The 24,708-nt window shown below is 39.4% G+C and overlaps 1 protein-coding gene across 4 annotated transcripts in view; it reads right to left on the bottom strand.

Annotated features, from left to right (window-relative positions):
* Positions 1–217: 217 nt before the first annotated feature.
* The window catches only part of NRP1 (neuropilin 1), a 176,388-nt gene continuing 151,897 nt past the window's right edge, over positions 218–24,708 (bottom strand). Inside the window, exons 11-17 of one of the 4 annotated variants that reach the window (XM_079767847.1) lie at positions 20,809–20,913; positions 16,854–16,913; positions 11,369–11,506; positions 7,020–7,291; positions 6,447–6,543; positions 5,010–5,060; positions 218–3,094 (exon numbers count right to left, since the gene is read on the bottom strand). In XM_079767847.1, coding sequence (XP_079623973.1) covers positions 2,805–3,094; positions 5,010–5,060; positions 6,447–6,543; positions 7,020–7,291; positions 11,369–11,506; positions 16,854–16,913; positions 20,809–20,913 — 1,013 coding nt within the window. In that variant the 3' untranslated portion in view covers positions 218–2,804. The remainder of the gene's footprint in view (positions 3,095–5,009; positions 5,061–6,446; positions 6,544–7,019; positions 7,292–11,368; positions 11,507–16,853; positions 16,914–20,808; positions 20,914–24,708) is intronic. The other 3 variants (XM_079767848.1, XM_079767850.1, XM_079767849.1) reach the window with 3 other exon arrangements.

Here is a 24,708-nt window from a genome sequence, read left to right as displayed (position 1 = left end):
TTATAAGGCTAAATTCACTATTCATTATCTTGATAAGTGTCCAGTTTAGGTTGGTATTCTACCTTCAGGAAATATCTTCTTAATCTTCTTTCCTTATTAGGATATTATTTTTAAAAGAGAACTTAAAAAAACACACCACACCTTGAAAGTTATTTGATGCTGGAATAATACTAATTTCTTTAACAATAGCAAAGCTAATATAATAAAAGCCATCAGGTTTAGGATATTTTATGAAAATGTTTAATTCAACTGTTTCTTTGGAATGTAGTAGTCATAGTTTGGAATTTAAGTTACAGTTCAGTTCTATGCAGTTTTTATACTACTCAGTGTCTGAGAATACAAATGTCAGTTAAAGTTAAGGCTTTGCTGTTCATTTTGAAACAACAATTTACAAGTGTCATACTGTCATAGAAAATAAAAATTTCTGTAAAAAAAACTTGCACAAAATTTTATGATGGTACAAAACACGAAGCAGTAATATACCAATAAAATGAAAACATTTTTCTACAGGAGGTTTTATAGATTTCAATAAAGAAAAAATATGTTATTTTACACCTTTAAAAATTACGAAACAATCTAAAACAATATAAACCGGACATTTCATAACACTGACTTTACAAATTAATAACTCTATAAACATATAATTTTTAAATATATTTATCAGTGCAAGATACTTTAAAATTTAAAGTCTCAGTATCATCTTTCCTTGGCTGAGGACAACTTTAAATTCATTGCCTTAAAAAAAATTTAAGTCTTAGTGCTTTTGTCCTGGTATGATTAAAACAACTGAATGAATGCCTCTGGGGACAAAAATCTATTCTTCTTTCATAGTGATCAATACTTTCCTGGAAACAAAATGCATTCTCAATCCAATTAAGCCAAGATGAATGGACTGTCTCCTCCATGATACAAATGTGATTCCCAGAAATATTTCTGAGTGAGCCCTGTAGCAATGCAGAAAGGGAGGAAGATCTCCAAGTTCTATGTACAATGAGCCATGACCACAAATAGAGTGAAAACAACCAAAGCTTCTTTGGATTAATTCATATGCTGCTTGATAAGATATTACTTCTTTGAGCTATTAGAAGTATGCCTACCAGTCCCAAGGCAGGCTTTTTCTTTGTGAGCAATTGAAAGTTTCTAGAAGCATTCATTCAAGTCTTTGTTTTCTCCGAGTTACTGCTGAAGGGATTTTTAAAAATATTTGTTTTGACTTTATTCATTTTTATTCCCCTCTCTTATCTGAAAATACTTCACCACCAGGCATCAGGATTTCTAGCCACTTTCTTAAATTAACTGTTCTTTTTTCACTTTCCTTGTCTTATCCAATACCCAAACAGGAAGGTTTTCATGGATCATTTTTGCATATTTGGATGTAAAAAACCTCAAGGTTTTGGATATTTGAAGAATTGTATCCAGTCCTTCCTTTGGGTCTCACTTGAAAGCCAATTAATATAATTTCTTCTCTCAATTTATCATTATTTCTACTAAATGCAAACATTTCTATCAAAGATTATTTTGATTGGAATAGACATATAAATGGCTCAAGGAAAAAAGATACTGTCACTTTAACCAGTTAACAAGAAAACCAAAGTTAGACTTTGGAGGGCAGAGTTAGGAATTTCCCTTATTTATTTATTTAATTACTTACTTACTTACTTATTTTTAAGCATAAAGTCCAGTAAAATTCTTTGCCATTACCAGCAGGTTAAAGCTGCAAGTTTCTTTTCTGGACAATGGCAAATGCTTAAATTTTAAGAGAGAAAAGACAGAGAGATAGGAGAGAAAGAGTTTACATTTGAAAATACATTCCATATGAAAGAACAATAGGAGAGAATATTGCAGCTTTATACAAAAGGATCAAGAGACACGAAATTGAACTACAGAAAAAAACAGAAGAAGTAAGCCACGTTGCCAAATCTTCCCAGCCCTTGCTTTACGGGGGTTGGGGGAAAGGGCTGACATCTTACACTAAAATATACTTTCTTTTTAGTCAGTGGGTCACCAGGGTTTGATTCAAGTTGGGCTTTCACCATCAAAGAACAGAGCAGGTCATTAACGGAACACAATGCGAACCAGTACAAACAAAAAGGCACTTGAGAGGACATGGATTAGCCAGTGCCGTGGATTTCCCTTGTGGTTGTCGGCAGCACGCCAAATTGCCAGCAGTGTCTGGTGATGGCAGTTTTCTGTACGGAGTTCACAAGCACGAGGTTTAGTACAACACTGGAAACATCTAGGAAATTTGACGGTATTGCTTCATAAACAGAGCTGACACACGATACTGGTACTGAAGCTACAGTACTTTAAAGTAAAACCCTAATCCTTCTTTGCCTATGCACAATGTGGGCAATTATACACAGGTACAACTTCACGAGTCCACTGAAATGCAGATATTCTAATATACTGTGGGCATGGGCTACAGGTAGCATGTCCGTCAAAAGGGCCCCAGGGAATACACTTGGCACCAGCATCTTGGATTTTGCACAGTTTCAGAAAAGTATCCATAAAAAGAAGAGGAGAGAGGGGGAAGGGGAATCAAAATGAATTATTAAGTCAATCATACTTGGTCTCAACACCAGCATTTGATGATTCAAATTAAACCAACAGAAAAAAGCTGACTGTACATGATTCCAATTGTTAATACAGCTAACTTGTTCATGTCTGTCGGCCATACTCATTGAAACTCCTGAGAAAAGCCTGGCTCAGCGTCATCGACGCATTTCCCAGCCTGTACAGTGAAAGATCAACACACTCAAGTTATGTCCTTCACCTCAATTCTCTGTCTTTTCATCTGTCTGCCTTCATGCCTCTGAATAAGTACTCTGTGTGTTCAGTTTGTCTTTTTTCAACTTCACACCATCCACAAGTTCGAAGTTATAGTTCTCCAGGGCAGATAAGTTTCTTTCTGACATGCCATTATGCCAACAAGCACAGTACAGCACGACCCCACAGACAGCACCCAGGAGGACACCCAGGGCGCTCATGGCTATGATGGTGATGAGGATGGGGTCCAAGGTCTTCAGCACATTGCCCCGCTTCCTGGAGATGTTCTCGTCACCTTCTCCCAAGCCCTCATATCCTGGGGTGCTCCCTAGGGAGAAAAACAAAATTGGATCTATGAGTACTGCCAACATATCAGATGGAAGTAGGCAGAAAAATAGAGAAAAGGACAGAAAAGGAAGAAAATCACATGTTTATTTTGCCTGTGCTCGCCCCAGAGCCTGTGGGAGTTCTCTGAAGTGGGGTTTGGCTCCCTCAATGCTGGGAAACAGCCAGGTTTGTGTTTGACTCATTGTTGGGAATGGAGGTGTGGAAGGCGAGGGAGCTGGGACTCGGTCAGCTAGCCTAGCACATGGAAACAACCAATTCTGAGTAAACAGTGGGGTTTACCTTCTAATGTAATTCAGCTTTCATGCAACCCACCATCTGTGCTAGATTGTAATCTGTGATTTTAGTCCTTGGCCAGATACAGTCATTAAGCTTTGCAAAATGCTTAGTCACACATTTGTCTGGCGGAGGATTTAACCTTTCCCTGTGTATTCGCCTGATCCCCACCCAGAAATGAGGAAACCTCCCAAGCTGCCCTTTCATGGGGTACTGTGTCCAGTGCCTGGAATGGTTTACACAAGTGTTTGTTCTCCCACATGAAGATCTTCAATTCAGGGAAGTTTCTCCCAAGTCTACAGTGATTTCTCTTAAGAAAAAGAGATCTTGCAGAACAAGGGAATGCTTGCTGTTGACATTAAAAACAGGCCATGGCTCCTATCTAGAGACTGTGTCTGTGCTGTGCTGAATAGAAACCGTTTAATAATCAGCATCTTTGCAGCCCTGGGGGTTCCCCTAGAGACAGTCATACTGCCCTGAAGTTCAGTCCCTGGAGAAATGTTTTCTCTAGAGCAAAACATGAGAGATTATGAACATGGGAACTTTGAGCCTAATTACCTGGTACTAGAAATGAGACTAAAATGTTAATGTGCAACATGCAGGGTGTTTACTTAGTGGTGCTTGGATCAACAAAGATCCCAGTCAAAGAAAACCTAACATGTGAGATGCAAGTCCCTAAATAGGGGAAAACAACCCATGGTAAAACATTGGTTTGAAACAACCTTTAGTAATGTTTACATCTCAGAGCAGGCGATGTAGCCAAGCTAAATGAGCCATGTATCTCAGTCAAGTTCAAGTCTGGCCGTGGTAGGACCACATTGCTAATAGCAACAGATGCTGATGCTAATGGGCAGGGCTGGGACAAGTGTCCAATGACTCACAACTGCTGGCTGAGGTGCAGAAACTTATAGAAATAAAATAACATCAGGCAAGGCCTAACTCTGATCAAATGTCTTAAATTGGGTCACCAATCAGAGTCCAAAGAAAACACATTTTCAAGTTAATCTGTCTCAAGTCAGAGGCAACCACCTAAATAGCCGTGCTACTTAAGGCAAGTCACTGCCCTGAATTTCAGTCTCCTCATCTGAAAAATGTACCTCAGAGGAAGAGGGTAGCTGTGAGGAGGAAAGAGATCATCTATGCAATAAGTAAAGTGCTTGGGACATTTTGGCTCCTCAATAAATCCTTGTCATCATCATCATCACAAAATTAGGGTTCCAGTAGATAAGGATTGGAACATATGCACCAAATTGTTGCAGACACTGGGCTCCAGCCCTTTAAAGACCATATCTGGATATCAACCAGACTCAAGTATTTGGGTTGGTTTCCAATTACAGTATGAAGATCACTGTAGGTCTGGGGTATATCACAGTCCTCACTAGTTTTCTATTTCCATTGTTATCAAATGAGACTGGTTCTCTAAGTCCTCTTCCAGCTCATAGAGGACAGGCCATGGCTGGCATTCTTCCCCACAGCTCAACCACGCACACAAGCCAGACTGTCACAGAGGCTGCTCAAGATTTCAGGGCAGCTTAGATTGGATTGTGACAGAAAGTTTCCCTATAAATATAATGACAGCCATAGAAAACTATTTTAAAAATTGGTCAAAAAGACACATTTACCTGTTTCATCAATTTTATTTTCTGGATTCATTTTATCCAGATCTGCTTGTCCTGACAAGTCAAACAAAATTAAAAGAGATATTTGAATTGCCAACAAAATACAATCACACAAAGTGCATAAACCTTACACAAACATACACACTCACACACATGCACGTACACACACATTCATGGTTCAAACTGGGTTTCTTTTGGATTTTTATTCACTGCTTTTTTTATTTCCCCCAATGTTTTCAACCGACCCTAGCAAATCATTGCCACTTTAGGCATTGTGTATATTCAATATATTATATAATGAAAACTTTGTCAATTGCTGAAGTGACCAAAATCCCAAAAGGCCTCTTTTGTCTTAAGTTCACCCAATAGGGTCATTCCATTTTGTTACAATTAACATCATATGTAATAATATATAACAAAAGTTTAAGTGTAGCAAATGGAGCTTAATACTAATTACTGTGCTATTACATTACCATTAGTGATACTATTTATAATTCTATATTAAGAACCAGGGCATATGAATTAGTTTTCTGTCAGATTTTTATCATATGTCCTACCTAATAATAGACAAATATGCAAATTGACCGCACCTTCGCTATGCCCAAGCCACGCCCACCAGCCAATCAGGACGAGTATGCAAATTACCCCAGCCAGGATGGCGGTTAATTTGCATATTAAGACAGTGTAGAAAGAAGCCAAGAGCTGCAGAAGGGAGCAAAGCTGCGGAGAAGCAAGCCGGGGGGAGGAGAAGGGAGGAGCAGAGGCGGGGCAGGGGGAGAAGGAAGGAGAGCAGGCGGGCTGGCGGAGAAGGTGGGGCAGGGTAGAGTGCAGCAGGAAACCCTATTGCAGGATTCTTCCTGCAACGGGAACGCTAATATATGTATATTTACCAGACCAGGAAAAACATAAACTCTGAAATACTAGGCAAAGTTTCTAAATATAATATATTCTTTTGAATCATTTCAAATATTTTAAGAGTCAGAAATATCTACTTATTTGTAATAAAACAAAGAATTATGGCTTCTATGATTCATTAACAATGTAATTTTAAATTCACTGTGATCATCATTTTCAAAGGCCTGCTGTTTTGTTTATGCATCCAAATATTTAGAATTATCCAGGTGTCTACTTTTCACCAAAGTGTTTTGGCATGGCACATATATGGCCTGTAAATTGAGAATTTTTTTCTTTATTATTATCTTTGGAATCCACATCATTACATATAAAGTTTTATAGTTACCAACCAGACATTCTAAAAACGAAGGGTAGGTAATAGGGTAGCTAAAGGAAAACTACCCTGATTTTTGCCCTGTTGCACTAGATTATTCATTTCACATGATATTCTCATAGCCCACAGTGAAATTCCAGGTCTAGATGAATAAGACAAAGACCATCTCATGCCAAGATCCTACCCTTGGTTTCTATAGAAGTTGTACTTACTTGCACAATCCTCTTGTGAAATGTGGTTGTTAATACTAATGTCATCCACTGCAATCCCACCAAGGTTTCCTTTGCCAATTTCACCCTCAAAAATCACCTAACAAAAAGAGAAAATTTCCACAGTATTTAAATATTCAGCCTTAAACAGCAGTGTTTACAAATGCTTGTTCAGCTTAAGCTATAGCACATAAATAAAATTCATGAGATTTCCCATAAGCACATGCTTTGCTCATCAATCCATATTGACTGTCTGGTGATGGCATTAAACTCCCCACACTCTTTTTATAATACAAAACTTAAAACTGAAAAAGGCAGGAAATAAAAGGAATGTTCATTGTTACAGCCCCATTATAAAGTAACATTTTTGTTCCTTTACCAGATAATTGATTCTATTCCTGTAATGTAGGAGACTGAAATATGCTGCTGAGATTATCATCATTGCAGCAATATCTCAAGTTCAGGGAACCCCTGAAATAATTTTGAGAATGATTCCCACATCTCATTTGATAGCCTTCAAAATATTAACCCCATGTCCCTAAGCAGCTGCCCTCCCCACCAGGGGAAGGAGTTTACCTGGTAAAGTTTCAGAGACTTGTGGAGCAGGACACGTCCTTCCTTCCAGTGGTCTCCTTGGTGTCCAACGGCCATCCAGACCAGCTGGTCGTATTCTTCCGGTTTCTGGTAGCGCAGCTTGACCCTTAGTGTGCCCACATGGGAACCAGACATGTGATACCAGAAGGTCATACAATGGGCGGAGTTCTGGGAATAAACCACAGGGCTCACCAGACGAGCCACTTTGCCTTTCTGATTTTCATCAGCTTGGGAGTAGATGAAGTTGCCATCTCCTGCTATGACAGAAAATTGTGTTAGGGAGAGTGCCCAAATTTATGATTCTTTTGTCTCTTTTGCAACTTCCACCACTCACACCCTTCTCTCCTGAGCTGAGCACCAAGAACCCAAACCTGCTTTGCAGTGGAAAGGGGATGGAGTGCAGTTGTTGGGGACCCAAGGTTCAGCTCTGAGCTGCTATAAATGGGCATACGATTGGGGGAAGGTTGCAAAGCAACATTTAGATGCTGCTCATTAGGGATGCATTGGCATAGGGACACAGGCTGTGACTCAGGGCGCCTCTGCACCATTGCAAGCAGACTGAAAGCACAGGGCAGATCTATTTTCGTGCAACTTTAAGATTGCTTCAGCAGCACCTGTGTGAACACAAACATTAAATGGAATAATTTAGATGTATTCTTATTTATCACTAGAGGTCCAGTGAACAAAATTCGCACATGGGTAGGGCTCCTAGTGGCTGCCGGCTGTGAGATGCAAGCTGGGGCCTCCCTTTCCCCAACTGCCTGCTGCTGCTGCTGCCAGTAGGGGCTGGGCCAGCCAGGGGGAGGGGCCCTGGGCAGTTAGCCAGCCGGCCCCGCCCCCTGGTTGAACTCCCAGTTGAACTCCAGGTTGAGGGGACAATTTGCATATTAGGCTTCTATTATATAGGACTCAAGCAGCAGGACTTCTGGTTGATGATACTTTGGTCACTATAACTGCTTGATAATAAGAAAATTGCATTTTTTTCCAAATAATCTAGTGACTTTTCCCTCAAATTCAGATTATTTTCCCCTAGTTTATTTTAATGGCTTATAAATTCCTGAAATAAACCCAAGAGCTTGGGTCTCAACTGTGATCCAGGCTCCTGTACGATGCGAACTTTTGGTTCAAGGAAAGGAAAGGTTGCATTATCGAGGCTTTATTAGAATGTGACATTTTGGCAACATAGACACTTGCGGAGCTGTGAGGACTTACTCTAGGCTTTGCTTTTAATTACCCTCAGTGGGAACATTTCCTTTTGCCACCATCTGGTCTAAACACACAAGTCATGTTTCACTGTTTGCTCTGCAAATAGAAATCGCCTCCTTTATGCCTCACCTGATGTATGTGTGAATCTGATGCTCAGGCCTCAGTGGGCAGCAGGGTGTTTTGTTTGCTGTCCCAGAGGCTTGTGCATTTGTGAGGTAATTTTCACTGTGCACATAGATTCTTATATCTGCTTGCCTGTGTCAGCAGTGTCCGGGGAAGTGAGTAAGGGTAGCTTTCCTCCTTCACTTGGGGGCTTATCTGAGATAGCACTGGAAGGAGCATGTTAATGAAACCCATGGGTGGAATAATAAAAGGAGGGAGCAGATAAAAACCACAGCTCCAGGATTATGTTTATGCTCTCAGTGATTGTGAGGGTCCCCTGTGACCAGATGACTAAGTCCCTCCTGGGGTTTCTCTTATTTGACTAAATTACCAAGTGGCAGTGCCCGTCTTGAAGACAGTGCCATTTCACTGAGAGGAATAGTGGATCAGTCCACCAAGATGGACAGCAAACAGGTAGACAACACATCCATCTTGCCTCACCAACCCCGTTTCCCCCTTGGTCTTATGGAAAAAACCCTGAAGTTGGAAATCTGCAGAGGAAAGACATTTATTGATTCCATGGAATTGATCTGGGCAATTCCTAGAATAGGCAGAAAACAGAAGGAGAAAATCTGTCAGGGGTAAAAGGAGGAAGGCTGAGCAATCTGCCTTGGTCTTGGTCTGGCTGCCATTGTAGACTTTGAAAATTTTGCTCATGTCACTTTTTGATTTAAAATGCCTCCCTGGCTCCTCACTGCCTTTAGCCCAGCCCCATATCTAACCGCTTCACATGGGAATCTGTCCGAAGCACACCACTGGCAATCCACTGAAACAGACCCCACCCCTCCATATCTCTGAACATGTCATTTCTTATTCAAGCCAAGCTTACACCGTCTGTGGGGCAGGCCTGTTTTCTCTGACCCCTCCTGTCTTATCTTTCACCGTCATGATCTCCTTCGGCACAGGGCACCCTCATTCCTCTGCACTGTGATTGTGTCCACCCCTAGCCAGACTATGAGCTCTTCAAGGGCAGGGCCACCCTCCCTTAGATGTGTATTCCAAATGCTCAACACCGCATTTGCCATGTAACAACAGGTCTGTTCAAATTCCATGTGTTCAGTGAACCAGGTAAAGATGCTGGGCTTCAGGAATCCTCTCTGAGGAGGTGCATAGCTTCATTCTTAGAGGTCAGATATAGAAAAACAAGTGGGATTCCTTTAACTAAATTCAAAAGCGAGCAGTAGGAGGAGACTGTACCTAGATAGTGTTGATTTAGAAGCAATCTCCATGTCTGATTTGCAAAGTCCCCCATCCTGTGTCCTGGCAGTCTGTGTGCATGTGTGCTGCACAGGGCTCCTTCATCTACATTTTCTCACATGAACAAGCTCCTGCCTTTCAGATGTTAGGCTCACCCATCACTCCCTGCAAATGATTGTTTCTAGTGCTGCGGAGGCTAGACAGGACAGGCAAGGCACCACAGCCAAGTAAATCTGGGTGTCTGAGAGAACAAACAGCACAGATTCTTCTGAAGAAACCACACTTGTCCGCTGTTAATCTAAGACAAGCCCTCCTGTTCTGATATTTTTCCATTCAGGGGTTTTATCACAGTTCTAGGTCAGGAATTCTGCCATCATTTTCTCAATTAGTGCTTTACTTCTGCAAGCCTTTTAGCTTTTGTCTCTGGCTAACATTGTTTTTAACCTTCGAATGTCAGATCCTACTGAGCCATTTTGCTCTACTTTGCATCAATTTTCCCACCATTACTGCCCTCATTCCAGCTAATTGCATTTGGTTAATTTGATGCCATTTATATGTACAGTCAAAGTATTTTAAGTTTTCTAAAACGGCTTGTCTTAAGATTCAATTGAAAGTATTTCAGAATTGAAGGAGTCCAATTTTATCCAATTTCCTTGTCATTCTCATTAGGCAAAAAGCCAGCTGTGGTGGAAGGAGGCCTATTCAACCTACTTAATCATTACATTCATTGAGGGTGGGGAGGGGTGGCGGGGAGTGAACAACAAAATGGGAAAGGCATGAAGTACCCTCTGCCCATCCATCAGCCCACTGACCTACGCGCCCAAAGCATCAGCTTGGGGGAAACTTTGCTTAATGAGATTTCTCAGCAATAGCAAATGCCCTTCTAAGAGAATCTTTGGGAAGCCACTACTTGAGTAAGCAGGCCTATAAGCATTGGAGTAAGGTATATGCTTGTGGGTTGGGTGTTCCTGGTGAGTGTGCGTATGTGTGTGTTTTGTAGGGCACTGCTGGCTCTTTATACCACACCTCAAGGTGGGTGATGAAATTAATACGAAGGAAACAGGTGGTGGTAGATAGAAAAGCTCACTGAGGTTGCTGTCAGTTCCCTTCCTCCTCTAACCAATTAATGTTAGAAGGAAAGTAAGACAGGAGGTGGGGTGGCTTGTGACCAGGGATTTGATGTGGTTTCTACCTCCTCAGATTTAAAATCTTCTCCAAAAGAATAAGAACCCCACCCCACTTAGATCCACTTCCATTTCAAGGATCCAGAGAGAGCAAGCATAAAGCTCACTTATTGTTTATTCAGCTGTGTAAATACACGAGAGGGCAAATATATGTCTGGACTTGTTTCAAAATAGTCCAGAGTCAGGGGTAATAGAGACAAAGTAAGATTCCTATGATTTGATAATTTTTGAAGTTGGATTGTGTACATTTAGAGTTTGTGTTACTATTTCTTTATACTTTTAAATATGTTGAAATTTTCCATCAAAAAAGCCCCCCCCCAAAAAAATGTTAAAAAGGTACTAATTTACACGATTTTGCCCAGTTTGTTGTTTTTCAGTAGGTCAATCAGTTGCCAAATTTAATCAGCATTTTCTGCTACTAATTGTTTCTCTATTAGGGAAAGAGATCTTGTTAATTCCAGGAAACAAAAGCATAAGTGAACGCTCTGCAGTATTTTCTGTGCCCCTAGATTAACAGACCCCAAAACTCTCCACAGTAACCCTTAATTCAAAGACATGAGGCCGCAGTGAACTCTCCAGTACCTGTGTGATCCTGGATCGGTCCCGTTTTGCTGGTCAGCACACTCCATTTGAGTTGCACGTGATTGTCGTGTTCCCAGTGACAGAATGTCTTATGAGAGCCCCAGCCAAATTCACAGTTAAAACCATATGTTGGAAACTCTTCAGCGGGTGGAAAGGAAAAATAGAGACAAGCAGAGAAAGACAGATATAATCATTTAGATCAGAAAGGCCCTTAATTTGTTCATGGAAAGCACAATTTATACAACTTAACATCTGTTTGAAAACTCTGGGAAAGCCACAAAATCTAAAATTACCGGGAAACTCAAAAGATGCACAGAGATGTCAAAACATTTGCAAAATAACGTTTAGTAACTTTTTAAATCCAGCTTTAAAAAAAATGATGGGCTGTCTGTCAAGTTGGTTTTACATGAAATTTCTGGGAAGGTTACTTTCCAAAGCATGTATGTTATATCTGTAGGTAGCATTCTCCCTATTTCTGCAATATTTAATATAAAAGTTTCTTTGTTCTTGAGGATGGATTATATAAATGGATACTCACTAATTAAAAGAATCTTAGATATTGGTCCAGGAACCTCAAGTCTAGAAATGTGGCAGGTGAATGAGGCTATTTGTATTCTCACCACAGCAGCTAATGCTTCTGGTCTTTAGTGTCCGATCTCTGAAGCACATTATTAAGATTTTTTCTTCTTCTGTGCTTTATATCAGGTCAATTAATTTTAAGTGCAGTTTCTGCTTTTTCAGTGAATTTTAAAATTTGCATATAAATTGTTCATCCACTTAAAAACCTCAATGCAAGGTCATGTAAAACCAAGGCACATTTAAATAACTACCAGTTTTTTTTTTATTTTCTTTAATCCTCACCTGAGAATATGCTTTTTATTTTTTATTAATTTTAGAAAGAGAGGGAGAGAAAAACATCTATCAGTTGCTTCCCCTACCTGCCTCAAGCTGCCCCTACTAGGGATTGAACCTACAACTTGGGCAAGTGACCTGACTGGGAATTGAACCCGCAACCTTTTTGGTGTACAGGATGACACTCTAACCAACTGAACCACATTAGCCAGGAAAGTTTCTAATATTTTGAATCTTCCAAATGCTTCCTTTGGGACCTGAAATTAAAGTATGGGTGGATTCTCAGGAATTATTTCTCTTGTGTGTTCTACAAGGTGCTCTAGTGTTTTCTTAAATCCTTTTTTTTTTTTTTTTACTCCACCCTCCTTTTGAAAGTAACTTGAGTTTTAAGTATGGAAAATAATAAAATCATTGATGCTTAGAATTATTTTGGTAAAACTGATCCTAAAGATAAGATGCTCATGCTTCTGTCCGTTCCAGGCCTCCCTGTTAAAATGAAAGAAACACAAAGCCGCCTGTTTTCCCTGAGGATGGGGGCAGTGCTCCGCACTGAGATTAGGCAGTCCACAAGATGGCAGCATTGAAACAGAGAGAAACACGCCTAGGGCGACTTGCCCACTGAACTTAAAAATGTCTCAAAACCATCCCTGTGTGCACTAAGGGAAGTGTGGTATTATCCGCTGTTTTAGGGGACAACACATAACAGACTGAGAACATATCTTTCTTGTTTTGATCTTTTCTTTAATTTTACCAGAGTATTTAATACAAAACATTTTCCTTCTTTGAGCTTGGCTCCATGGCTCCTCCGTAATTTTAACAATGGGAAGAGGAATTTTAATGGAAAGATTTCTTGAATAGATAAGGATGATTTTCGTTGCACTTTTAGTTTCCAAGGAACGTTTTCCAAATGCTAATGTACATTTTTGGAACACATTCACTATATGAATTGTTAAAACTGAGAAGGATGGACCTCCCAAAGCATGCATAGATAGAGCCAGTGTGAAACAGTAAACTAGTAAGTGATGTGCATAACATGAACACTTTCAGTTAGTGCAAAAGGGCTACACTTCACAGCCACAGTGTTATTGGAGAGCTGTATTTCATGTCTAATCTATCAAAACCATGAAATAGGGCTTCTAAGAGCATGAGAAACCCTTTCCAAAATGTACCACACTTGTGCAGCAAGGTCAAATCATGCAGATGAAGTAAAGTGAACTGAACAATGACTGAATGAACAATCTTGGATGTCAACCACCACAACCCAGGAATGTATTGTTACATAATCTCATGTTAGAAAATGTTAATATTGGAAAATGTTAATGCGTATGTGGATTTGTGTTTTCTCCTTAAATGTAGTTTATAAGACAAGAATATATAGGAGGGCAGCAAGCTACTATGGAACACACATTTCTTGTTATATTTACCTGGTTAATACATTAAATTTATTGTATAATACAAAACCACATTATTCATTATTTTGGCTTTCAATATTCTGGTGATATCATAAATATATGAACTTGGGTGTTTTTGCAATCACCAGGACACGGGACAGCTTTGCCTGAAAGGATGGTTTAGGCATTTCTCCTGCTGCAGTGAATGGCAGTTCACCTTGATCTTCCAATGTTCTTTCTAGTTCTATGAATCTAACATGATGAATTGCTCTAACATTTTGATTTTACTACTCTTTTATGTTCTTGTCCTATACATTTAGTCCTCTACATTTATTTCATTTGATTATATAGCTTACTTTTGTTAATCTTCATTATTTAAAATAAAGTTTTTGAAAATCTATGCACTTTGTGGGGAAAGGTATAGAGTGAGAGTAGCTCAGCGTTGAAAATTCAAGCCTGGATAGAAAGGCTATTAAACACACAAAATACACATAAACATTTATAGAAATGAAAAAAAAAAAACAGAGAAAGAAAGACAGAAGAGGAGGAGAAAAGAACTGAGGAAGAGGGAAAAGCAACAGATGAATGAAATAAATGTATAGGACTATTGACCTTTAAATCTTCAAAAATATTACCCAATTCTTATTAAATTCATTGGGAATAATCTGGCTAAATTCTTTCTTGACTCTTAAAAATAGCAGGAAACAGTATTCTGAACTTAAAACAAATTTATAGTCACTGTGAGCACGCACCAGTGGTGCTTGTTGAACCTATCTCGACCACAGTGGAATCATTAGCACCATATATGCACAAGGATTTAACTTTTAAAACTAAATTTCTAGTGAATGTTTTAACTTGCTTATTTATAGACCGGATGTTTGGTACAAACAAGTGGAGAAGCTAAGCCCATGTAATCAGAAGTTACGAATATACTCTGAGCTGCTTTAGAGATGTTTGAAGATCCTCAGAAGGTAAAAGGTTTCATGAGGGGGAGCTGGATTTAAAATGCAGAATTTTCATCAATTCCTGGCAGAGAATTAATAGACTTTTATGCATCTGGTTATAACCCAGACAGCATATAAATATTATATGCCCACTGAGTTTATTATATTGATAAGAATCCTCAAAATGAAATCTTGAGACTCTGTATATTGGCCTCATCAAATTCAGATTATAATGAGAGTTTAGAGGTCTGATTTTCTACTGCTTGTAAAGACACCTGAAGAATCTGAAGCCTGCAGAACAATGTGGACCTGACCCCTGGGGACACCTCAGAGTTAGACCTGGCCTCCGACAAACACTCTCAGGTCCTTGTGGAGCATTCTGAACATGCACAGAACTCCTCAAAAACATCAGATATCCATTACCCACAACCAAAGACTTGCAGATTTTTGATTCAGGCAATAGAAAAACAGGAAACCAGGGTGATTTGTAAAGGACTCTGGGCAGACCCTGGAATTCACAACTGGACCCTATCAGTAAACTCTGTGGCTTGACATGGACTTCTAATAATGATCTACCTGGCTCATCATTTACACATCTGCTTTCTGACTACAGTAGATCCTGTGATGTGACTGTCTGGCCCTGGAGCTCCTCTGTGAAGCCTTCACACCAATGTCCTTGAGCTCATGCACAAATCAAGTGTGTTGACAAAGTCATTCCTGCTCTGACAATATAGACCTTCCACATTTAGGGAGAATGATCCCATTTGGGGATCTGATATAGTATCTTTCTGTTTTCTTTGCAGTTGTCATTCTCTTTCATTTCATTAATGATCCCTAGCTCTTTTGATAGGCAAGAGGAGAGATAAAACAGTTGATTGGCAATTTCATAGTGGTTTTAATTCATTCTCTGGCAAGAGAAGAAACTAAAACAACAGTTAAAGTATTTGCTTCATCATTAGAACTTCATTTTTTCACCTCACCCCTCTTCTCTACTATTGAGTCAAAGAGAGCCAACTGGTGGTTGTTCCACAGAAAACCACCCTGAAGGGCTAAAGGCTCTCAGGAAAGGAAGGGAGCAAGCAAGAGGCCATGCTTCCCTCATGAGGCAGTTTCAGCCATCCCAGATTGCTGCACAATCCATTAAGGCCACATTTTATAACATGAAAAGATGTGGGTAGGACTACAGCTTTTTTTGGAATTTTTTGGTGAACATATTCTTCTTCTCTTTCATCTTTTGGTATTTGGGTTGGTTGAGCTGCGTGGTAGAAGACTTTTGGCAACCTGAGTACACTACAGGAAACTTGGTGCTAAGTCTAACTGAAGAGAAGTTTATTTCGCAGTTTAATCAGGTCAACAGTGATAGGGACCTTTAGGGAAGCATACTAATTAGAACAATTCTTTATACTCTCTGCCTAGCTGGGTAGTGTCATAGTGCTGAGGAAACATTGATATACACCACATGCCCCATTAATAAATGACTGTGGAGGCGAAGCCTGAGTGAGCTTCTATAAAGGAAATGGGAGAAACTGGAAAGCTGACCTGCTCACCTTACTCTAATGATTAACTTTAAAGTATTTAAAACCTCTGATTGCTTTATACTGACTGTTTTCCTCTGTGTGGGTCTGTAGGGAAGAACTCTACAGAACTAACACAATACAAAGGAGAGTGAGAGGAGGCCACCATTTAACTGTGGTTGGCCTTGATAAACAGTAAACTAAGGGCCTTAAAAGTCATTGTGCTTTTCTATTAATAAAAGGATGAGGAGGTGCCGTTCAGAAGGGTGGTCCTCTCCCCACATACAATTAGAACCCTGGCTTCCTGTGCCCCATTTCATGGCACACCCACTGGAAACGCTGTTGTAAAACTGCCAACTCTGTGTCAGGCAAAACTGACAAACTTTGCCTGTCTTGATTTTGTAGAATGGTGATGAAAATAAATAGTCATGCTACTGCTTGTACGAATTCCTTCTTCTGTAGTTTGCAAACACATTCCATGTCCTAGATGTGCTGTGGTTAAACAAAGTATGTTAGCCCATTTCTTCAGTTGAGAGCTGGGTTGCCACCATTTGGCAATTACTGATAGAGCAGGAAATCTCACTCCCTGTCGCATATACATGTGGATGGAAGGGAGGCAATATTTATGGCTCATACTTAGAGACCAGATGCTGCATGGCATCTCTTTTCTAGGGCTTTGAGAGAAGCTGAACCCAGAAGCACAGCAATGCTCTATTTTAGAAGGGGATGGGGAGGGAAGACAGGCATATGGGAAATCAACCACATTTTCTATTTTATTTGATACCTGACTGTATGGTGCTGTCTATTATGGTTGGCTTTTCTGTGGTCAGCACAGTGGTACCACCTGAAAAACAAAAGAGTAACATACAAAAGTGAGAAAAATGAAGCATTGTAGAGAATATGCAGTATAGAAATGTTGTATGGTTACATACATTAGATAGAGGCAAACATTTTCCACAGAAAATCCTTCTCTTAATCTCAGCTGTAGTCATTATTTTGTTTAAATTTTGCTTATCACAATGTCAAGTTTAAATAAACTATTATTTTTTACCCAGCACATTTAATCATAAGACATCCCGGTGGTAGAGAGAGTTTGATACTTCATTCCCTGATTCCTAGACTGAACATGGCATGCCATTGCAACAGTGAAAATAAAGGCTCCAAATGTCCTCAAACAACTGGGGCATTAAACCTGGCCAAAACCTCTAAGCTCCGAAGAGTTTCCCAAGGTTTCAGATGTGTGCCTTCAGGGGAGTTGCAAGGCTGGTCCTACAATCTCTTTTAAAAACTGAAGGTTTAAACTGGGTGGCAGTAGTTCCTCCCTTTTTTTTTCTACAATAATAGTTGTTTATTTTTCCCCAAGGACAGATATTCTGCCCAGTATGTAGTTTGGAAAAGCTGCAGGAAAATGAGAAGAGGAGAAACATTTCCTCACAGTTCCAAGGAACTGGAGATTGCACAAACAACACCCTGAGCAATGTGAACTTTCAGTCAGTTTGGGTTGACTTTGAGATTGCTGGTGAGGGGACTATGTGGACACTTAGCTGTGTCCTTTTTTTTTCTCTCTTAGCTCTTCCATTGTCCACTCTTTATCATTATATTTCTGTCCTAACCTTGCCCAACCAGAAGAATCACCTGAACGTTTGTCGAGATTGCAGTTCCCAATCCATTTACCCTCCTCAGATCTCCCTGAAAACCAGACTCTCTGGGGGTCAGCCCTTGAAATATGTAATTCTGAAAACTTCTCAGGTGAGTCTCATACTCAAGTAAGCTTAGGAAACAGTGTTTTGCCATTTATTGCCTACGTGCTTGTTTAGGCATCTCTCCTTAAGAGTGTCTGCACTGCAGACCATGGTCAGAGACTATCTATTTGCTCTCCCAAGAGATAAAGTCCTGGGCAGACTCAGAGTAAGGAAGGCATGGGTTAGATCCATGACTGTCATGAAGCGTTTTGGAGGTGATTATAGGGTGCCATTGTAGACCTTCCAATAGTATCATTCAATAAAGATCTGTGATCATCTCTATTGTACCCAGCCCTAGTCCTATCCTGCAGCTCCCAAAGATTAGAAATCATCCAGATCATGAATCAGAGCTATAGAATCATGCTCTTGGAATGGTCTGAAGATTTCTGAGCTAACTGGCTGCAGCACCAAGTCATGTTAGCCCTGCTCTCCCAATAAATGCTCCAGCTAAGTGGTCACACATGTTCAATGAGGTAGGCACCAGGAAGAAGGAATTATATATTTTATGGGTTAGGAAGGTGAATCTATAATGGCAGAATTGGAGGGAGGCCAGAATACATTAGCATTCTCTTCCCAGTGTTCTTATAGGAGAAAAACTCACTTTATAAAGCCAATATGCATTATCCATTTTGTTATAGGTTGGAAGCCAAATTCCACTCTTGGGTACACACAAGTCCAATGTGAAATCTGGCCTCCGAGTGCCTTTGAAGGCAATCTTATTATGTAATGAGTTCAAAGCCATTTGCAAATGAATAACTTGGAGGTGAATTTTCACCTTGGCAAGCAAATACGGGAGAGCAAAACTGCTCATTCCCATGCACTTGGTACATTTCACCTGGAATTCAGTGTTGTTTGTAAGTAATGAGCATTTTACTATAATACTTATCTCTCTCTGTATACAAACAGGTCACCCCAGGAGGAGAAATTAAAGCAACAACATCTGCTTTAAGGGACTGAACCCTGTTCAAAAGAGCCTTGATCCTAATCTCCCCCACTTATCAGGGTTAAAGTGAGAAAGTTTTTAATTTGTTTTTCTTGTACTGAACATTCAAGACATTCTGTGCCAGAGTGAGCAAAGAGAATGCAGAGTTGTATGTGAACCTAGGACGTGACTTGTTCACATGTGAAAAGGCACCTGACTTAGGTGATGGTTTGCAAACATTTATATATGAGCGCACCCTTTTTCAGGAAAGGATACCAAATAGCTTCACTAAGCAAACTTGGTTATAATGCAATAAATACATATGAAGCATGAAATGCCTTCTAAAATCCCTTCTTGATGAGGGCGTGAATTGTGCATTATGAGCACCCCAGAAGTTCTTAGTATTATGCATATCTTTATAGAATTATTGAGACAAATGTGATGGCCTGAGAAAATAACTTTTTTTGCCATGGTAATATGAACAGGAATGAAATTTTTTTCTATGTACACAAAATATGATTATAAAAGCTGTAGATAAGCCATAACCTTATAGTTTTAAAGTATTGCCAGTTTTCCACTATAAGTGACTCATTTTCTGTGGTTTATAATTGTTGCCATACACAATTTTTTCCAGGCTAACACACTTGCTCTATTTCATTCAAAGGTTTTAGTTTCAATTGATTCAGTAATGAACTGATATAAAAATGAGAAAGTTGGTTGTTCTGATATGAGGAGTAAATCTGAGGCTTTGTTCTAATCTATATTAACTGACCACTTTAGGATATATAAAGAAAAGAACCCTCTCCACAAGAGGCTAATTGAAAAAGGTGTACTTCAATGATTGCAGCCATTCCTTTTTATGAGGAATTTCACTACGGATGTGTGAAATGGTCTACAAAAAGCCTGAGGTTTGGGGCAGTGCTTACAGGCAACCTTGGGAAGGTTCCATGGGACCTGGTTCATAGAATGGTTCTCTGTTTTTAACCTCAGCTGTAGGGTTTTCAGCTTGAATTGACATCTTACAAAGAAATCAACTCTGTATTAATTAGAGTAATTTTTGTGGCTTATGGCTACATATATAAATTTTATTTTCAAATGCACAAAGCAATGTAGCATTTATTGGCCACATGAATGCATTATCCAATAACATTATGCACTGTTATGAAATTACATGATAGTGCCTTCAATTTCACACATGGAAATTAATTATGTGGGCTCTCTGAGTCCTTTCTAGGTAAAAATACAGGCCTACATCCAATGGTTCAATCTAAAGTGAGAGTCAGATGCTATATGAAACTGCATTTTGACCCGGATAAAGGTCCCATAGTACCTTTTGCAACAATAGGGTGGAAATTGCCTTGGCCAATTTCAAATTGGTGCAATCCCATTTCCCCACTTGCTTAACATTTGCTCTGCCATTCCAATTGGAAGAGAAGGTCACTTGCTAGCTCTGAGGGTTTTAGAATTTTATGGAGTAATACTCTAAATTAATTAGTGAGACATTTGGCACACACCAGCCCTGATATACTTGCTAGTCGGTGGTAATGTGTAATGACAATTGATTCTGTTATTGAAACTTTTAATGTAAAATGATTTACCAAATCCAACTTAAAAGTTGCATTTCAAATACAAGCCTAATTTCATCAATTAGTTGGATAAAGGACCCACTCCAAAAAAAGTATCCCACTAGAAAAGAAAAATAAACATTCTAAAGTGTGTAGTTATGTACTAGTAATTAATGTGTTAACGGGGTGGAGGATTGAAGATGGGGATCTGTTTAGCACTTTTAGCCATGGAGAAATACTTATTCAATTAAAATAATCCTAGCATCAGCTCTAAAAACGGTTAAAATTATAATTTCAAGTGGCCATGACTACTAAGAACAAGTTCTTTACATGAAGGAAATACAGATGCATGTCTTCTGGCAAGGCTGCCTTTGTTGAGACAGCTCTGCCACCACCCTCATGACCACCGCCACGAGGAGCTACACAAACACAAACAGGCATTAATTAGGTGGTCTCAATGGCAGCATGAGCTGAAATGGCATAGCAATGAGATGGAGATGGTTTCTGCACCTGTGAGCTGGAAGTCATCACCTGTTCCACTGTGGCAGTTGGCCTGGTCATCATCACATTCATCCACCAGGTTCCCATTGGGAGTGGTCGGTCCAGCTGTAGGTGCTGAAACAAGATCCAAGGATTAGTACCTCACCTCTGAAATGTATTCTCAAACCTCTGGCTGTTGAATCTACTAACACTTTTGCAGAAAACTCAAATCTGTGGCAAGGAGGCCAGGAGCATGGCTTATCTCTTTCAGGAGCTAAATAGACTTGAATTTTGCAGACTCCACTGGGGACTGCTTTGTTTTGGTATTTGATCCATATCTACAGAATGGAGTTGGGTGCCTTAGCATTTTCTATATTGTTAGCTACATAAACATTCTTTTACTGAAAGTTCTTGAATTCTCACTAGTTGTTTATTCATGATCCTGGAGTTGAGAATTTTGATTTTACACGTATTGCATGAACTGTTTTTCCTTTCATGTTCAAGGTGCAGGGGAACTCCCTTGCCATGAATTCTTTTATATTCTTAGTAATTACTAAGTTTGCTAAGTCCATATTATATTTTTTCCCCCAAAGAGATTCCCAACACATTCAGTTTTAGTACAATATTGTTCTTTTTTGTGTTCTTTAAAGAGTAACTCTGTTTCCATCAACTTATGGTCCCTCTCCAGATCAGGTGTCTGGGAGGACTTTTCTAATATATCCTGGGGTCATTTTACCTTAACTCCCAGAGGACTTCATTCCACTGCTGGCAGGTATTCCCATACCTTTGAGTTTGTAGATGAAAGGTATCCAACATTAATCAAAGACCACTTTTAAAATTCTTTAAATTTAGTTCGATCTACTTTTTTTCAGCTTGTTATTCAGTTTTGCAATCTGTTTACTATTTTACAGTTTTGGGCATACATTTCACTTTATGCGGCTGGAGATAATGTACAGTTCTCTTGATGTTTGAGAATAAGACAAGAGTGGGGGCCTGTTCTCTAGTAGCTTCTAGCCAGTAGGAATGTGCTGCTTTCTCAATAAAAATTTGACTTTGTTATCGTACTTAAATACTGAACAGAGTTATGACCAATGTAGAAATGTAGCTAGTTTCAACTTCCTCAACTGTCCAAAAGCACACACCAACAGTAACGAGGAAATCAGCATGTACAGATATTGTGCATGCTGTTTAGGCATACAGTCTACACTTTTTAACAAATTTTTTTAAAGTTTTTTAAAAATATATAATTTATTGATTTTTTACACAGAGGAAGGGAGAGGGATAGAGAGTTAGAAACATCGATGAGAGAAAAACATTGATCAGCTGCATCCTGCACACTCCCCACTGGGGATGTGCCTGCAACCAAGGTGCATGCCCTTGACTGGAATCGAACCTGGGACCCTTGAGTCCACAGGCTGATGCTCTATCCACTGAGCCAAACCGGTTAGGGCTACAGTCTACACTTTGTAAAATGCATACACAAATATTCCAGGCTCTACTTATTTTTTAAATTTTATTTTTAATATATATTTTAATTATAGTTCACATGCAATATTATATGAGTTTCAGGTGTACAGTATAGTGGTTAGATATTTATATAACTTATGAAGTGAGCACCATGATAGTCTAGTATCCATCTGGAACCACATAGTTATTACAATATTATTTACTAGAGGCCCGGTGCCTGAAAATTTATGCACTGGAGTGGGGGGTCCTTCAGCCTGGCCTGCCCCCTCTCACAGTCTGGGTGCCCTCAGGGGTGGGAGGCAACCTGGTGATCAGGGGAAGGCAACGCCCCATCACACCTCTGCTGCTGCCACAGCCGGCAGTGCAAGTCTCGGCTGGCTCTGGTTACCTGAGCCTTGGGGGCCCTGTGCGGCTGGGCAGCCACCATCTGATGCTTGCCTGCACCTTGGGCCAGCCTTGGGTGGCTGGGGGCCTGAGGGGACTGGGGGATTCTGGAGGCAGGTGCACAGCAAGGTTGGGCCCGCAGGCAGGGCTGAGGGAACTGGGTGCCACCATCTTGTGGCTATGGGTGCCGCCATCTTTGAGGGCGTGGCAGTCAATTAGCATATTCCCTCCTTATTGGCTGTGGGTGCCACCATCTTTGAGGGCAGGACAGTCAATTAGCATATTCCCTCCTATTGGCTCTGGGCACCGCCATCTTTACCACGGTGTGAGTGTCAATTAGCATATTCCCTCTTTATTAGATAGGATTATATTCCCTATGCTGTATTTACATCCCTGTGACTATTTTGTAACTGCCAATTTGTAAGTTTTAATCCCTTTGCCTTTTTCATCCAACCCTTAAGGCCCATTCTCACCTGATAACCATCAATTTGTTCTCTGTATCTCTTTCAGTTTTGTTTGTTCATTTATTTTGTTTTTTAGATTCCACGTATAAATGAACTCATATGGTATTTGTCTTTCTCTGCCTGACTTATTTTACTTAGCAAAATACACTCGCGGTATATCCTTGTGGTTGCAAATAGTTATATTTCATTTCTTTTTATAAATGAGTGATATTCCATTGTATGTATGTACCACATCTTCTTTTTCCATTCATCTGTTGGACATTTAGGTTGCTTCTATACTTGGCTATTGTAAATAACACTGCAGTGAACAAAGAGATGCATATATATTTTTGAATTAGTGTTATAATTTCTTCAAATAAATACCCAGAAATGGAATTGTTGGGTTATAAGGTAGTTTCATTTTTAATTTTTTAAAGGAATATACATACTATTTTAAACAGTGGCTGTACCAATTTGCAATTCTTCTGACAGTGCATGGGGGTTCTGTTTTCTACACATTGTTGCCAGCACTTGTTGTTTGTTGATTTATTGATAATAATCATTCAGATAGGTATGAGGTAATATCTTATTGTGGTTTTGATTTACATTTCTCTGACAATTAGTGACATTGAGCATCATTTCATAAGTCTATTGGCAATCTGTATGTCCTCTTTGGAGAAACGTCTGTCAGATCCTCTGTCCATTATTTTTTAATAAATAAAGCCTATTTTACTCTTTCAAGTGATAATGATAAAAAAAATTTAACACAGCGGTTGCATTTTAAAAAAATTAAATTACCCCATTTTTAAATTGGATTGCTTGGTTCTTTTGGTGTTAAGTAGTGTAATTTCTTGATAAATTTTGGATATTAAGACCTAATATAACTTATCTTGGCAAATATCTTGTCCCATTCAGTACGTTGTCTTTCCATTTTGTTGATGGTTTCCTTTGCTGTGCAAAAATATTCAAGTCTGGTGTAGTCCCATTTGTTTATTTTTTTCTTTTGTTTCCCTTGCCTAAGGAGATATATCAAAAAATATTACAAAGAGCAATATGAAAGAGTTGACTGCCTAAGTTTTATTTTAAGATTCTTATGGTTTTGGGACTTATACTTATTTTTAAATTCTTTATTGTTTAAAATATTACATATAGTATTACATATATCTCTTTTTTTTCTCCCCATTGGCCTCTCTCTGGGCACCCCTAAGCCCCAGCATATGCCCTCAACTCCCTAGTGTCTGTGTCCATTGGTTATGCTTATATGTATGCATACAAATCCTTTGGTTGATCTCTTACCTTCCCTGCCTTTCCTCTGAAGTTTGATGGTCTGTTAAAAGCTTCTCTGTCTCTGGATCAATTTTTGTTCATCAGTTTACATTGTTCATTATATTCCACAAGTGAGTGTGATCATGTGGTATTTATCTTTCTCTGACTGACGTATTTATTTATTTATTTTTAGTTTTAATATTTTATTTTATTTTTATTTTTTTCCCATTTTTTTAATTAAGGTATTATATGTGTACATATCTTACCATTGTTCCCCCCAGTCCTATATATGCCCTCACCCCCCAAGTTTTGCATCCATTGGTTATGCTTATATGCATGCATACAAGTCCTTTGGTTGATCTCTTAACTC

The sequence above is a fragment of the Cnephaeus nilssonii genome (assembly GCF_951640355.1).
Source record: "Cnephaeus nilssonii genome assembly, chromosome: 4".
In the NCBI taxonomy this organism is placed as follows: Eukaryota; Metazoa; Chordata; class Mammalia; order Chiroptera; family Vespertilionidae; genus Cnephaeus; species Cnephaeus nilssonii.
This window is presented reverse-complemented; position numbering and strand designations above follow the sequence as displayed.